The following is a 15,191-nucleotide window of genomic DNA, read 5'->3' as shown; positions in this document are numbered from 1 at the left end:
AAGAGTTTGAGAAGGATGGATGTTAGCTCTTCTCTAAATGTTTGATAGAATTCACCTGTGAAGCCATCTGGTCTTGGACTTTTGTTTGTTGGAAGATTTTTAATCACAGTTTCAATTTCATTACTTGTGATTGGTCTGTTCATATTTTCTATTTCTTCCTGGTTCAGTCTTGGAAGGTTATACCTTTCTAAGAGTTTGTCCATTTCTTCCAGGTTGTCCATTTTATTGGCATAAAGTTGCTTGTAGTAGTTCCTTAGGATGCTTTGTATTTCTGCGGTGTCTGTTGTAACTTCTCCTTTTTCATTTCTGATTTTATTGATTTGAGTCCTCTCCCTCTTGATCTTGATGAATCTGGCTAATGGCTTATCAATTTTGTTTATCTTCTCAAAGAACCAGCTTTTAGTTTTATTGATCTTTGCTATTGTTTTATTGTTTCTATTTCATTTATTTCTTCTCTGATCTTTATGATTTCTTTCCTTCTGCTAACTTTGGGTTTTGTTTGTTCTTCTTTCTCTAGTTCCTTTAGGTGTAATGTTAGATTGTTTATTTGAGATTTTTCTTGTTTCTTGAGGTAGGCTTGTATAGCTATAAACTTCCCTCTTAGAACTGCTTTTGCTGCATCCCATAGGTTTTGGATCGTCGTGTTTTCATTGTCATTTGTCTCTAGGTATTTTTTGATTTCCTCTTTGATTTCTTCAGTGATCTCTTGGTTATTTAGTAACGTATTGTTTAGCCTCCATGTGTTTGTGCCTTTCACGTTTTTTTCCCTGTAATTCATTTCTAATCTCATAGCGTTGTGGTCAGAAAAGATGCTTGATATGATTTCAATTTTCTTAAATTTACTGAGGCTTGATTTGTGACCCAAGATGTGATCTATCCTGGAGAATGTTCCATGCGCACTTGAGAAGAAAGTGTAATCTGCTGTTTGTAGATGGAATGTCCTATAAATATCAATTAAATCTATCTGGTCTATTATGTCATTTAAAGCTTCTGTTTCCTTATTTATGTTCATTTTGGATGATCTGTCCATTGGTGTAAGTGAGGTGTTAAGTCCCCCACTATTATTGTGTTACTGTCGATTTCCTCTTTTATAGCTGTTAGCAGTTGCCTTATGTATTGAGGTGCTCCTGTGTTGGGTGCATATATATTTATAATTGTTATATCTTCTTCTTGGATTGACCCCTTGATCATTATGTAGTGTCCTTCCTTGTCTCTTGTAACATTCTTTATTTTAAAGTCTATTTTATCTGATATGAGTATAGCTACTCCAGCTTTCTTTTGATTTCCATTTGCATGGAATATCTTTTTCCATCCCCTCACTTTCAGTCTGTATGTGTCCCTAGGTCTAAAGTGGGTCTCTTGTAGACAGCAAATATATGGGTCTTGTTTTTGTATCCATTCAGCAAGCCTGTGTCTTTTGGTTGGAGCATTTAATCCATTCACGTTTAAGGGAGTTATTGATATGTATGTTCCTATGACCATTTTCTTAATTGTTTTGGATTTGTTTTTGTAGGTCCTTTTCTTCTCTTGTGTTTCCCACTTAGAGAAGTTCCTTTAGCATTTGTTGTAGAGCTGGTTTGGTGGTGCTGAATTCTCTTAGCTTTTGCTTGTCTGTAAAGCTTTTGATTTCTCCATCAAATCTAAATGAGATCCTTGCCGGGTAGAGTAATCTTGGTTGTAGGTTCTTCCCTTTCATCACTTTAAGTATATCATGCCACTCCCTTCTGGCTTGTAGAGTTTCTGCTGAGAAATCAGCTGTTTACCTTATGGGAGTTCCCTTGTATGTTATTTGTCGTTTTTCCCTTGCTGCTTTCAATAATTTTTCTTTGTCTTTAATTTTTGCCAATTTGATTACTATGTGTCTCGGCATGTTTCTCCTTGGGTTTATCCTGTATGGGAGTCTCTGCGCTTCCTGAACTTGGGTGGCTATTTCCTTTCCCATGTTAAGGAAGTTTTCGACTATCATCTCTTCAAATATTTTCTCTGGTCCTTTCTCTCTCTCTTCCCCTTCTGGGACCCCTATAATGCGAATGTTGTTGCATTTAATGTTGTCCCAGAGGTCTCTTAGGCTGTCTTCATTTCTTTTCATTCTTTTTTCTTTAGTCTGTTCCGCAGCAGTGAATTCCACCATTCTGTCTTCCAGGTCACTTATCCGTTCTTCTGCCTCAGTTATTCTGCTATTGATTCCTTCTAGTGTAGTTTTCAGTTCAGTTATTGTATTGGTCACCTGTGTTTGTTTGTTCTTTAATTCTTCTAGGTCTTTGTTAATTATTTCTTGCATCTTCTCGATCTTTGCCTCCATTCTTATTCCGAGGTCCTGGATCATCTTCACTATCATTATTCTGAATTCTTTTTCTGGAAGGTTACCTATCTCCACTTCATTTAGTTATTTTTCTGGGGTTTTTTCTTGTTCCTTTATCTGGTATATAGCCCTCTGCCTTTTCATCTTGTCTGTCTTTCTGTGAATGTGGTTTTTGTTCCACAGGCTGCAGGATTGTAGTTTTTCTTGCTTCTGCTGTCTGCCCTCTGGTGGTTGAGGCTTTCTAAGAGGCTTGATGGGGGGCTCTGGTGGTGGGTAGAGCTGACTGTTGCTGTGGCATTCAGAGCTCAGTAAAACCTTAATCCACTTGACTGTTGATGGGTGGGGCTGGGTTCCCTCCCTGTTGGTTGTTTTGCCTGAGGCAACCCAACACTGGAGCCTACCTGGGCTCTTTGGTGGGGCTATTACAGACTCTGGGAGGTTAGCCAAGGAGTACTTCCCAGAACTTCTGCTGCCAGTGTCCTTGTCCCCACAGTGAAACAGAGCCACCCCCCACCTCTGCAGAAGACCTTCCAACACTAGCAGGTAGGTCTGGTTCAGTATCCCCCGGGGTCACTGCTCCTTCCCCTGGGTCCTGATGCGCACACCATTTTGTGTGCACCCTCCAAGAGTGGGGTCTCTGTTTCCCCCAGTCCTGTCGAAGTCCTGCAATCAATTCCCACTAGGCTTCAAAGTCTGATTCTCTAGGAATTCCTCCTCCCGTTGCCGGACCCCCAGGTTGGGAAGCCTGACGTGGGGCTCAGAACCTTCACTCCAGTGGGTGGACTTCTGTGGTATAAGTGTTCGCCAGTCTGTGAGTCACCCACCCACCAGTTATGGGATTTGATTTCACTCTGATTGCGCCCCTCCTACCGTCTCATTGTGGCTTCTCCTTTGTCTTTGGATGTGGGGTATCTTTTTTGGTGAGTTCCAGTGTCCTCCTGTCAGTGATTGTCCAGCAGCTAGTTGTGTTTCTTGTGTTCTCGCAAGAGGGAGTGAGAGCACGTCCTTCTACTCCGCCATCTTGGTTCCTCTCCTCCGCCACTTAGTATTTTAAAGTTGGCTGGACACTCAGTATCTTAGGCAGATCAGTAAGGATGGATTTAACATGTATTGAGGATTTACCTGGCACTGTGCTAGGAAATGTGATGATACCAGTTTCATTGCATTCCTGCTAGCAATATTGAATGTTCTCATTTAACCTTTTGGAGATGATCTTATAGGTATAAAAAGCTAATACAAACTTTGATATGTCATGTAAACCTTTTAAAAAGCATGTTCACATATGACGTATGTGTACATGCGTGTGCGTGACAACGGTCCACTCATGTTCTTGAGCATGTTTGGCAACTGAACAAATAAATGAACACTCTAGTCCTAAGTCTCGAGGATGCAGAGTAAGTTCCAGGAGTAATTGATACACAAAGGGCAATTACATCTGAGGTAGGAAATATGAACATATAGGGGAAAAAGAATACCAAGCTAACTGTGCCTTTGGTGGTTTCATTAAGTCATCTTGGAAGCGTCCACCTCGTCACCTTGGTATAGTAACTTATTTTTTTTCCTGGTGCCACAGGTGTCTTTGTCCCTGGATATTCAAAGCTGACATTTAGTTGTGAGAAACGTTCTGTCCCAAAGAAAGAACTGACCAAGAAGCTTGCCTGCAGGAAGATGCCCTCTCAGTCTGAAGAGGAGACAGACTACACCATGGACAGCCTGACGTGGGACCCATCTTTTAAGGCCAAACTCAGATCCAGGGCAACTGTCAAGGTGAGTGCTGAAGCCTGTGAGTGTGTGGGCAGTGAGGCAGGTCGATGACAAGGGGGAAGGGGCTCCTGGTGACACACGACGTTGTGATGAAGCCACAGCAAAATAGGAGGTGTCCTTGGCCACCTGTGGATCATGAAGTCGGCAAGATATCAACACACACAGCCCCCCTGCTTATCGTTGGCGCTATCCTTTTCTTGTGTTTCAAAGAAAACAGGTTCACCGAAGAATAAAAACTGGATGAACCATTTACGTGTGCCCCAGAGGCAGCTGGAGCGGCTTCTGCTCGCCAGGATGGAGAGTCGGAACCACTTCCTGAAAAACCCTCGGTTTTTCCCTCCTAACACTCCATTTGGAGGCAAGTCTCTTCTCTTTCCTCCCAAGAAGCCAGCACTGATAGGAGAATTCCAGGATGGAGAGCTGGAAGAGAGGTGTGTTTTTTCCTGACTCGTGTTCTCAGAAAATCTGACTCTGCAGAGGAAAACTCAGAAGGTCCTGAGTCTGCTTTGGCTTCTGGAGGATCCTAGACGTTTGGGGGCGGGGTGTCAGTATCCGAGTAGAGCAGGGCTTCGGGGCTGCCCTCAGGCGTGGCCTTTGGACACCCCCAGAGTCCTGGGTTGTGCTCTTCTGACCTGCCAGAGTCTTGAGGAATAGGGGTTAGTGTTGGCCCTTGTTTATATCTGAATGGTCTGGGTCAAATGGGAGACATTTCTATAGCCATGTGCTCCTTCCATTAAATTCATGTGTCTTGGATAATAAAAATGTTTAAAACCTGTGTAATGACAAATAATTAGTATAAATCGTGATTTTTCTTTAAGAGAGTGCCTTTGGCTATATTTCAGTAATTTTCCGTACGAAGGGAATGAGTTGCTTCACTGGTTCATAATTTTAATGGACTTAAAACTATTAATGTTTCTTTATTAAATATCTTTTTATTAAGAAAAATCAGGAAAGGTTTGCCAAGAAAACTAGCACCTATATTAAAAACCCAATTAACGTATTGGTGTTTAAGCTTCCAGAGTTTTTCCTATGCATATTGAAAAGGAAATATGTAGCTATATGTGTTTTCACAAAGATTCGATCTTGCTGTAAAACCGTTTTGTGACCTGCTTTAACAACGGCAAAAGCCAACAGGTGACACATTGCCAATTTCTTTGATGGCTTGGATGTATTTGTTTTCCATGAATCAGTCACATGGATGAAACTAACAGCCTTTCTCACCCTCTCTTGCCCTCCCACAGTTGTGCTGATACTCCAGTGTTTCTAGCTAAGCCCTCAATTGCATTTTTCACAGATTATGAAATTGGACCAGTTTATGAGGTAAGACTCTGGTTTCTTTACAGATCCCACTCTGCTTCCTTATTTTTAAAAAGTCTTTGCTGTGAAATTTTAAAACCATACACACACAACACACACACACACACGCACACACAGGCCATACACAAAACTAGGGAAAAGACTGTAAAGAACGCTTATGTGCCCATCACCCAGCTTCAACAGTTACCTACATTCTGCAAATCTGGTTTCATCTGTTATCCTCACAACTTCATGTATGTGTGTCTGTGTGCACATGCATTCACTGGAGTATTTTAAGGAAAAGCTTAGATAGCATGTCATTCTTCAGTTAATACTTTAGTGAGTATCTCTAACAGATAAGAACTATTAAAGAATAACCATCATCATACCCAGCAATATTAACAGTGATTCCTTAATATCAACCAATATCCATCCACATCTTATTTTTAGCTATTTATTTTTTTTAAAAAGTCAATTTATAATTGGTTTCTTTGAGTCAGAATTCAAACATTGCATTTGGTTTAAAGTATCTCTTATTTCTTCCTTAGTTTATAATTGCTGCTCCATCCTTTTCTTTTTAAAAATGCCATTTATTTGTAGAAGAAACTGTAATTTCTTATATTCTGGATTTGGCTAATTGCTTTATTTTTTGTATTTTGTTTTTTTTAATTTAATTTTTATTTTATATTAGAGTACAGTTGATTTACAATGTTGTGTCAGTTTCAGGTGTACAGCAAAGTGATTCAGTTATACATATACATATATACATTCTTTGTCAGATTCTTTTCCCATATAGGTTATTACAGAATACTGAGTAGAGTCCCCTGTGTTATACAGTAGGTCCTTGTTGATTATCTGTTTTATATGTAGTAATGTATATATGTTATATCCCAAACTCCTAATTTATCCCTCCTCCCACCTTTTCCCTTTGATAACCTTTGATAAGTTTGTTTTCGAAGTCTGTGAGTCTGTTTCTGTTTTGTAAATAAGTTCATTTGTATCAATTTTTTTAGAATCCACCTGTAAGTGATACCATATGATATTTGTCTTTCTCTGTCTGACTTACTTCACTTAGTATGATAAACTTTAGGTCCATCCATGTTGCTGCAAATGGCATTATTTCATTCTTTTTTATGGCTGAGTCATATTCCATTCTATATAGGTACCATATCTTCTTTATCCATTCATCTGTCAATGGACATTTAGGTTGCTTTCATGTCTTGGCTGTTGTAAATAGTGCTGCAGTGAACATTAGGGTGCATATATCTTTTGGAATTATGGTTTTCTCCAGATATATGCCCAGCAGCAGGATTGGTGGATTATATGGTAGTTCCATTTAGTTTTAAGGAACCTCGATGCTATTCTCCATAATGATATTACCAATTTACATTCCCACCAACAGTGTAGGAGGGTTCCCTTTTCTCCGCACCCTCTCCAGCATTTATTGTTTGTAGAGTTTTTGATGAAGGCCATTCTGACTGGTTGTAGTTTAGATTTGCATTTCTCTAATAATTAGTGATGTTGAACATCTTTTCATGTGCTTTTTGGCCATCTGTATGTCTTCTTTGGAGAAATGTCTATTTAGATCTTCTGCCCATTTTTTTATTTGGTTGGGTTTTTTTTTTATATTGAGCTGCATGAGCTGTTTGTATATTTTGGACATTAATCCTTTGTCGGTCTCATCATTTGCAAATATTTTCTCCCATTCTGTGGGTTGTCTTCTTGTTTTGTTTATGGTTTCCTTTGCTGTGCAGAAGCTTTTAAGTTTAATTAGGTCCCACTTGTTTATTTTTGTTTTGATTTCCATTACTCTAGGAGGTGGATTGAAAAAGATATTGCTGCAATTCATGTCAAAGAGTGTTCCGCCTATGTTTTCCTCCAAGAGTTTTATAGTATCAGGCCTTACATTTAGGTCTTTAATGCATTTTCAGTTTATTTTTGTGTATGGTGTTAGAGAGTGTTCTAATTTCATTTTTTACCTGTAGATGTCCAGTTTTCCCAGCACCATTTATTGAAAAGACTGTCCTTTCTCCACTGTATGTTCTTGCCTACCTTGTCATAGAGTAATTGACCATAGGTGTGTGGGTTTATTTCTGGGCTTTCTATCCTGTTCATTGATCTATATTTCTGTTTTTGTGCCGATACCAAACTGTTTTGATTACTGTAGCTTTGTAGTATAGTCTGAAGTCAGGGAGTCTGATTCCTCCAGCTCTGTTTTTCTTTCTCAGGATTGCTTTGGCTATTCAGGGTCTTTTGTGTCTCCATACAAACTGTAAAGTTTTTTGTTCTAATTCTGTGAAAAATGCCATTGGTAATTTAATAAGGATTGCATCGAATCTGTAGATTGCCTTAGGTAGTATAGTCATTTTGACAATATCAATTCTTCCAATCAAAGAACATGGTGTATCTTTCCATCTGTTTGTGTCATCTGCAATTTCTTTCATCAGCATCCTATAGTTTTCAGAGTACAGGTCTTTTGCCTCCTTAGGTAGGTTTATTCCTAGGTATTTTATTCTTTTTGATGCAGTGGTAAATGGGATTGTTTCCTTAATTTCTCTTTCTGATCTTTTGTTGTTAGTGTATAGCAATGCAAGAGATTTCTGTGTAATAATTTTGTTTCCTGCAACCTTACTGAATTCACTGATGAGCTCTAGTAGTTTTCTGGTAGTACCTTTAGGCTCTTCTGTGTATAGTATCATGTCATCTGCAAACAGTGACAGTTTTACTTCTTTGGATTCCTTTTATTTCTTTTTCTTCTCTGATTGCCATGGCTAGGACTTCTAAAACTATGTTGAATAATGGTGGTGAGAATAGACCTCCTTGTCTTGTTCCTGATCTTAGAGGAAATGCTTTCAGTTTTTCAGTGTTGAGTATGATGTTAGCTGTGGGTTTGTCATATGGCCTTTTTTATGTTGAGGTAAGTTCCCTCTATGCCCACTTTCTGGAAAGTCTTTATCATAAATGAGTGTTGAATTTTGTCAAAAGCTTTTTCTGCATCTATTGTGATGATCATATGGTTTTTATTCTTCAATTTGTTGATGTGGTATATCACACTGACTGATTTGTGGGTATTGAAAAATCCTTGCATCCCTGGGATAAATCCCACTTGATCATGATGTATGATCCTTTTAATGTATTGTTGGATTTGGTTTGCTAGTATTTTGTTGATAATTTTTGCATCCATGTTCATCAGTGATATTGGCCTGTAATTTTCTTTTTTTGTAGTATCTTTGTCTGGTTTTGGTATCAGGGTGATGGTGGCCTCATAGAATGATTTTAGGAGTATTCCTTCCTCTGCAATTTTTTGGAAGAGTTTCAGAAGGACGGATGTTAAGTCTTTAAATGTTTGATAGAATTCGCCTGTGAAGCCATCTGGTCCTGGACTTTTGTTTGTTGGAAGTTTTTAAACTACAGCTTCAATTTCAGTACTTGTGGTTTGTCTGTTCATATTTTCTATTTCTTCCTGGTTCAGTCTTGGAAGGTTGTACCTTTCTAAGAATTTGTCCATTTCTTCTAGGTTGTCTATTTTATTGGCATATAGATGCTTGTAGTAGTCTCGTATGATTCTTTGTATTTCTGTGGTGTCCGTTGTCACTTCTCCTTCTTCATTTCTAATTTTATTGATTTGAGCCCTCTCCCTTTTTTTCTTGATGAGTCTGGTTAAAGGTTTATCAATTTTGTTTATCTTTTCAAAGAACTGACTTTTTGTTTCATTGATCTTTTCTATTGTTTTCTTCATCTCTATTTCATTTATTTCTGCTCTGATCTTTATGATTTCTTTCCTTCAAGTAACTTTGGTTTTTATTTAAAAAATTTTAATTAATTAATTTATTTACTATTTTTTGGCTGTGTTGGGTCTTAGTTGTGGCACCTGGGGTCTTCGTTGCAGCATGTGGGATCTTTCATTGCAGTGCGTGGGATCTTCATTGCGGCGCACAGGCTTCTTTCCAGTTGTGGCGTGCAGTTTTCTCTCTCTAGTTGTGGTGCATGGGCTCCAGGGTATGTGGGCTCTGTAGTTGTGGTGTGCGGGCTTAGTTGCCCTGCGGCATGTGGGATCTTAGTTCCCCAACCAGGGATCGAACCCGTGTCCCCTGCATTGGAAGGCAGTTTCTTTACCACTGGACCACTAGGGAAGTCCCTAACTTTGGATTTTGCTTGTTCTTCTTTCTCTAGTTGCTTTAAGCGCAATGTTAGGATGTTTATTTGAGATTTTTCTTCTTTCCTGAGGTAAGACTGTATTGCTATAAACTTCCCTCTTAGAAGTGCTTTTGCTGCATCCCATAGGCTTTGGACCATTGTGTTTTCATTTTCATTGGTCTCTGGGTAGTTCTTTATTTCCTCTTTGATTTCTTCAGTGATCTATTGATTGTTTAGTAACATATTGTTTAACCTCCGTGTGTTTGTGTTTTTTAGTTTTTTTCTTGTCATTGATTTCTAATCTCATAGTGGAACAGCTGTATTTCTCTGTCATCTTATTTTGTCTAACTTTCTGTGTTTGTGGCTTCCATTCCTCAGGCTGCAGGATTATAGTTCTTCTTGCCTCTGGTGTCTGCCCCCTGGTGTGTGAGGTTGGTCCAGGGGCTTGTGCAGGCTTCCTGGTAGGAGGGACTGGTGCCTGCCCACTGGTGGGTGGAGCTGGGTCTTGTCCCTCTGGTGGGCTGGCCCATGGCAAGATGTGTGTTTATAAGCAGCTGTGGGGTCAGGATGTCTTTAGGCAGCCTGTCTTCTGATGGGTGGGCCTGTGTTCCCACCCTGTTGGTTGTTTGGCCTGAGGTGTCCCAGCACTGGAGAAGTGCAGGCTGTTTGGTAATGTCAGGTCTCAGTGCCAAAATGGCAACCTCTGGGAGAGCTCACACTGATGGGTATTCCCTGGGGCATCTGCCACCAGTGTCCTTGCCTCCACAGTGAGCCACAGCTGACCCCCACCTCCCCAGGAGACCCTCCAAGACCCACAGGTGAGTCTGGCCCAGGCTCCTATGGAGTTACTGCTTTGCCCTGAGTCCCAGTGCACATGAAACCTTGTGTGCGCCCTCCAAGAGTGGAGTCTCTGTTTCCCCCAATCCTGTGGAGCTCCTGCACTAAAGCCCCACTGGCCTTCAAAGTCAAATGCTCTGGGGGCTCCTCCTTCTGATGCCAGATGCCCAGTCTGGGGAGCCTGACGTGGGGCTTAGAACTCTCACTCCTACGGGAGTACCTTTGCAGTATAATTATTTTCCACTTTGTGGGTCGCCTACCCAGCAGGTATGGGATTTGATTATATCAGGAAAGTGCCCCTCCTACCATCTCATTGTGGCTTCTTTGTCTTTGGGTGCAGAATATCTTTTTTGGTAGGTTCGAGTCTTTCTTGTTGATAGTTGTTCGGCAGTTAGTTGTGATTTTGGTGTTTTTGTGAGAGGAGTTGAACTGAAGTCCTTCTACTTTGCCTTCTTGTCTCAGTTTGACTCTCGCTAATTGCTTTATTTGGTGACATTAAACATATTCCTTTATCCTCCATATATTTTATAAACTTGTTAGATGTAGAGGTTTGATTAGATTCACGTTCAAGTTTTTAAATTTTTTTGGCAAGAATACTTCTTTGGTTGTGGTGTATATTTCTTGTTGCATCCCATCAGGAGGAGCGTGATACTCGGTTTTCCTATTATTGGTGATGAATGGCTTCAGGCTTTATGAGCCTAATTCATCCTTTATAAAGTTTTTATCAATGTTTTATTTAATGGTTTTAGTAGCATTAGATGACTGTTGCCTAGATCAATTTTTTTTAAATTAGGGGTTATAAAATGGTGACTTCTAATTCTGTTATTCTTTCTGCATTTATTACCTGTGATTTTCTGTTTTTAAAAAAACTTTCCCTCAAACTTCTGTTTATATTCCCTCTTCTTTAAATTCTCCTTACCTCTATAGATAACTATTTCTGTTAGTTTGGGTTCTTCCATTGTTTCTTTTTGGAATCATAAGCAAATATGTAGACATATATTTGAACCGTTTCTCCTTCTTACTGTCCACACCTTGCTTTTTTCACTTAACAGTATATCTAGTGATTACTTCAAAAGCAATATGTAGAGACTGTCCTCATTCCTTTTCTTAGTTTCCCTCTTGCTGCTAGCCTCCTTCTATCCTGAGGAATCAGGTCAAGACCAAGCTTAGCAGTCACCAATTCTGCTCACCATATGCAAAGACAGCTCTTCTTAATGATGACAATCCCTTCACACACACATGGATTGTACTTTACAGTTTAAAGAGCACTTGCAAATCCATAATTCTTTAGGAACTCTCATCCACCCATAGCAAAAGCAGACTAATATGTCAGGCTTTTAGGCTAAATGTTAAAGAAAGCATTTTTTTTACTTCTTGAACTCAACAGTTATGTATTCTCTTTTGGACTTGTATGTTTGGGATTTCTGTGTCTGGTCATCACATTTCAAAGACAGTTGGAAAAGTTGGCAAAGACTCAAGAGAAAGGGAGCTGAAATAATTTCAGTTTGGGCATGGAATGGGGCAAAGGGATGGCTGCCCAGGGACGTACAAAAGCCATTTCTGTAGGACCTGCAAGTGTCCACTGTGGAGCCTGTAGATGAGGTGAGCTTAGGCTGCATAGGACCATCTTCCCCTCCTGTCTTTACTCTTTTGTGGCACAATGTTTTTTTTTTTTGGAAAAGCTTCTTTATTAACACAAAGTACTATTCTTTTTTTTTTTTTTTTTTGTAAATTTTTACTTATTTACTTATTTATTTTTGGCTGTGTTGGGTCTTTGTTGCCACACACAGGCTTTCTCTAGCTGTGGTGAGCCGGGGCTACTCTTCATTGGGGTGCACGGGCTTCTCATTGCGGTGGCTTCTCTTGGTGCAGGGCACGGACTCTAGGCATGCGGGCTTCAGTAGTTGTGGCACGTGGGCTCAGTAGTTGTGGTTCATGGGCTGTAGAGTACAGGCTCAGTAGCTGTGGCACATGGGCTTAGTTGCTCCACGGCATGTGGGATCTTCCCGGACCAGGGCTCGAACCCTTGTCCCCTGCATTGGCAGGCAGATTCTTAACCACTGTGCCACCAGGGAAGTCCCCGTGGCACAATTTTATTTATCTTCCCCACTAGATTGAAACCCACCCAGGCAGGGATTATTTCTAGGTTTATGTTATCATTTTATTATTAGTGCTTGCATACAGTAGGTCCACTGACTGAATGACCTGAATACTTGAATATGGGTCTACCTCTTAGCCTTGCCTGCCCCTGATGCAAGTTAAATCAAGAACAAATAAAAGGGGCCTCATTTTACTAAAAAAAAAAAAAAAAAAAAGAGTGTGTGTGTGTGTACTTCTCAAAGGGTTTGTTTGTGGGTCACCCACCTGGCAGATATGGGATTTGATTTTATCATGATTGCATCCCTCCTGCCGTCTTGTTGTGGCTTCTTTGTCTTTAGATGTAGGATATCTTTTTTGGTAGGTTCCAGCATTTTTTTGTCAATGATTGTTCAGCAGTTAGTTGTGATTTGGGTGTTTTCATAAGAAGGGCTGAACTCATGTCCTTCTACTCTGCCATCTTGTCTGAGATCTTCCCAAGGGGTTTCGATAAGGTGGTGAATGACAGCTTACAGATGGTTTCGTAAGGTTGCTAAATATGCAAAATGGTTAAATATATAGGGAAAACTGCTGTATAAAAAATAAATTAAATTAAATTTTAAAAAATATATAGGGAAGTATATGTAAAATAATGTTAAAATTAAACAAAGTACAGCATAATGATTAAGAGTAAGATCTGACTACATATGGCTGGAAGAAGCCACTCACACTGCCCAGAGAATCATACATAAGTAGCACATTTCAGGGAAGGAGTTACAGTATCATTTTTTTCATAAACTTGTGTTGACACTGATGAAAACTATTTATTTTTTAATTTGGGGGATTTTTGTTTTTATTGAAGTATAGTTTATTTACAATGTTGTGTTAATTTCCAATGTATAGCAAAGTGATTCAGTTATACATATATATACATTCTTTTAATATTCTTTTCCATTAAGGTTTATCATAGGATACTGAATATAGTTCTGTGTGCTGTACAGTAGGACGTTGTTGTTTATCCATTCCATATATAATAGCTTACATCTGCTAGCCCCAATCTCTGATTCCATCCCTCCCCCTACCCCCTCCCCCTTGACAACCACAAGTTTGTTCTCTATGTCCATAACTCTGTTTCTGTTTCACAGATAGGTTCATTTGTGTCATATTTTGGATTCCATATGTACGTGATATCATATGGTATTTGCCTTTCTCTTTGTGGCTTACTTCACTTAGTATGATAATCTCTAGTTGCATCCATGTTGCTGCAAATGGCATTATTTTGCTCTTTTTTTATGGCTGAGTAATAGTCCATTGTATATACACACCACATCTTCTTTATCCATTCCTCTGTCGATGGACATTTAGGTTATTTCCATGTCTTGGCTATGACATGCTGCTATGTCATGTGCTGCTGTGAACACAGGGGTGCACGAATCTTTTTGGATTAGAGTTTTGTTTGGATATATGCCCAGGAGTGGGATTGCTGGTAATTCTATTTTTAGTTTTCTCAAGAACATTCCATACTGTTTTCCGTAGTGGCTGTACCAACTTACATTCCCTCCAGCAGTGTAGGAGAGTTCCTTCTACTCCACATCCTTTCCAGCATTTGTTATGTGTAGAGTTTTTAATGATGACCATTCTGACTGGTGTGAGGTGGTACCTCATTGTAGTTTTGATTTGCATTTCTCTAATAATTAGCAGTGTTGAGCATCTTTTCATGTACCTATTGGCCATTTGTATTTCTTCCTTGGAGAAATGTCTGTTTAGGTCTTCTCCCCATTTTTTGATTGGGTTCTTTTTTGTTGTTGAGTTGTATGAGCTGTTTGTATATTTTGTAAATTAATCTTGTATCCTGCTACCTTGCTGAATTTGTTTATCAGTTCTAGTAGTTTTTGTGTGGAGTCTTTAGGGTTTTCTATATACAGAATCATGTCTTCTGCATATAATGACAGTTTTACCTCTTCCCTGTCAATTTGGATACCTTTTATTTCTTTTTCTTGTCTGATTGCTGTGGCAAGGACTTCCAATACTGTGTTGAATAGAAATGATGAGAGTGAGCATCCTTGTCTAGTTCCAGATTTTAGCGGGAAGTCTTTCAGCTTTTCACCATCAAGTATTATACTGGCCGTGGGTTTGTCATAAATAGCTTTTATTGTGTTGAGATATGTTCCCTCTATACCTACTTTGTTAAGAGTTTTTATCATGAATGGATGTAGTATTTTGTCAAATGCCTTTTCTGCATCTGTTGAGATGATCATGTGGTTTTTGTCTTTTGTTTCTGTGGTGTATCACATTGATTGATTTGCATATGTTGAACCATTCTTGTGAACTTGGGATGAATCCCACTTGATCGTGGTGTATGATCTTTTTTATGTGTTGTTGGATTTGGTTTGCTAATATTTTGTTGAGAATTTTCGCATCTATATTCATCAGAGATATTGGCCTGTAATTTTCTTTTTGGTGGTGCCTTTGGTTTGGGTATCAGGGTGATGGTGGCTTCATAGAATATCTTTGGGAGTGTTCCCTCCTCTTCGGTTTTTTGGAAGAGCTTAAGAGGGACTGGTATGAGTTCTTCTTTGTATGTTTGGTAGAATTCTGGTCCTGGACTTTTGTTTGTAGGGAGTTTTTAAATTACAGATTCTATTTCACCTCTAGTGATAGGTCTGTTCAAATAATCTATTTCTTCTTGATTCAGTTTTGGTGGGCTGTATGTTTCTAGAAACTTGTCCATTTCTTCTAGGTTGTTGAATGTGTTGGCATATAATTGTTCATAGTATTC

The 15,191-nt window shown here is 39.3% G+C and overlaps 1 protein-coding gene across 1 annotated transcript in view; it reads left to right on the top strand.

Annotated features, from left to right (window-relative positions):
* DLEC1 (DLEC1 cilia and flagella associated protein) overlaps window positions 1-15,191 on the top strand; it is a 102,307-nt gene that overhangs the window by 37,492 nt on the left and 49,624 nt on the right. The window contains exons 5-7 of the mRNA XM_082348295.1: window positions 3,876-4,069; window positions 4,277-4,497; window positions 5,308-5,386. Coding sequence (XP_082204421.1) covers window positions 3,876-4,069; window positions 4,277-4,497; window positions 5,308-5,386 — 494 coding nt within the window. The remainder of the gene's footprint in view (window positions 1-3,875; window positions 4,070-4,276; window positions 4,498-5,307; window positions 5,387-15,191) is intronic.

Source organism: Balaenoptera borealis, assembly GCF_965194805.1.
Source record: "Balaenoptera borealis genome assembly, chromosome: 12".
Lineage (NCBI taxonomy): Eukaryota > Metazoa > Chordata > Mammalia > Artiodactyla > Balaenopteridae > Balaenoptera > Balaenoptera borealis.
Note: the sequence above shows the minus strand (reverse complement) of the source record. Positions and strands in the feature narration are given on the sequence as shown.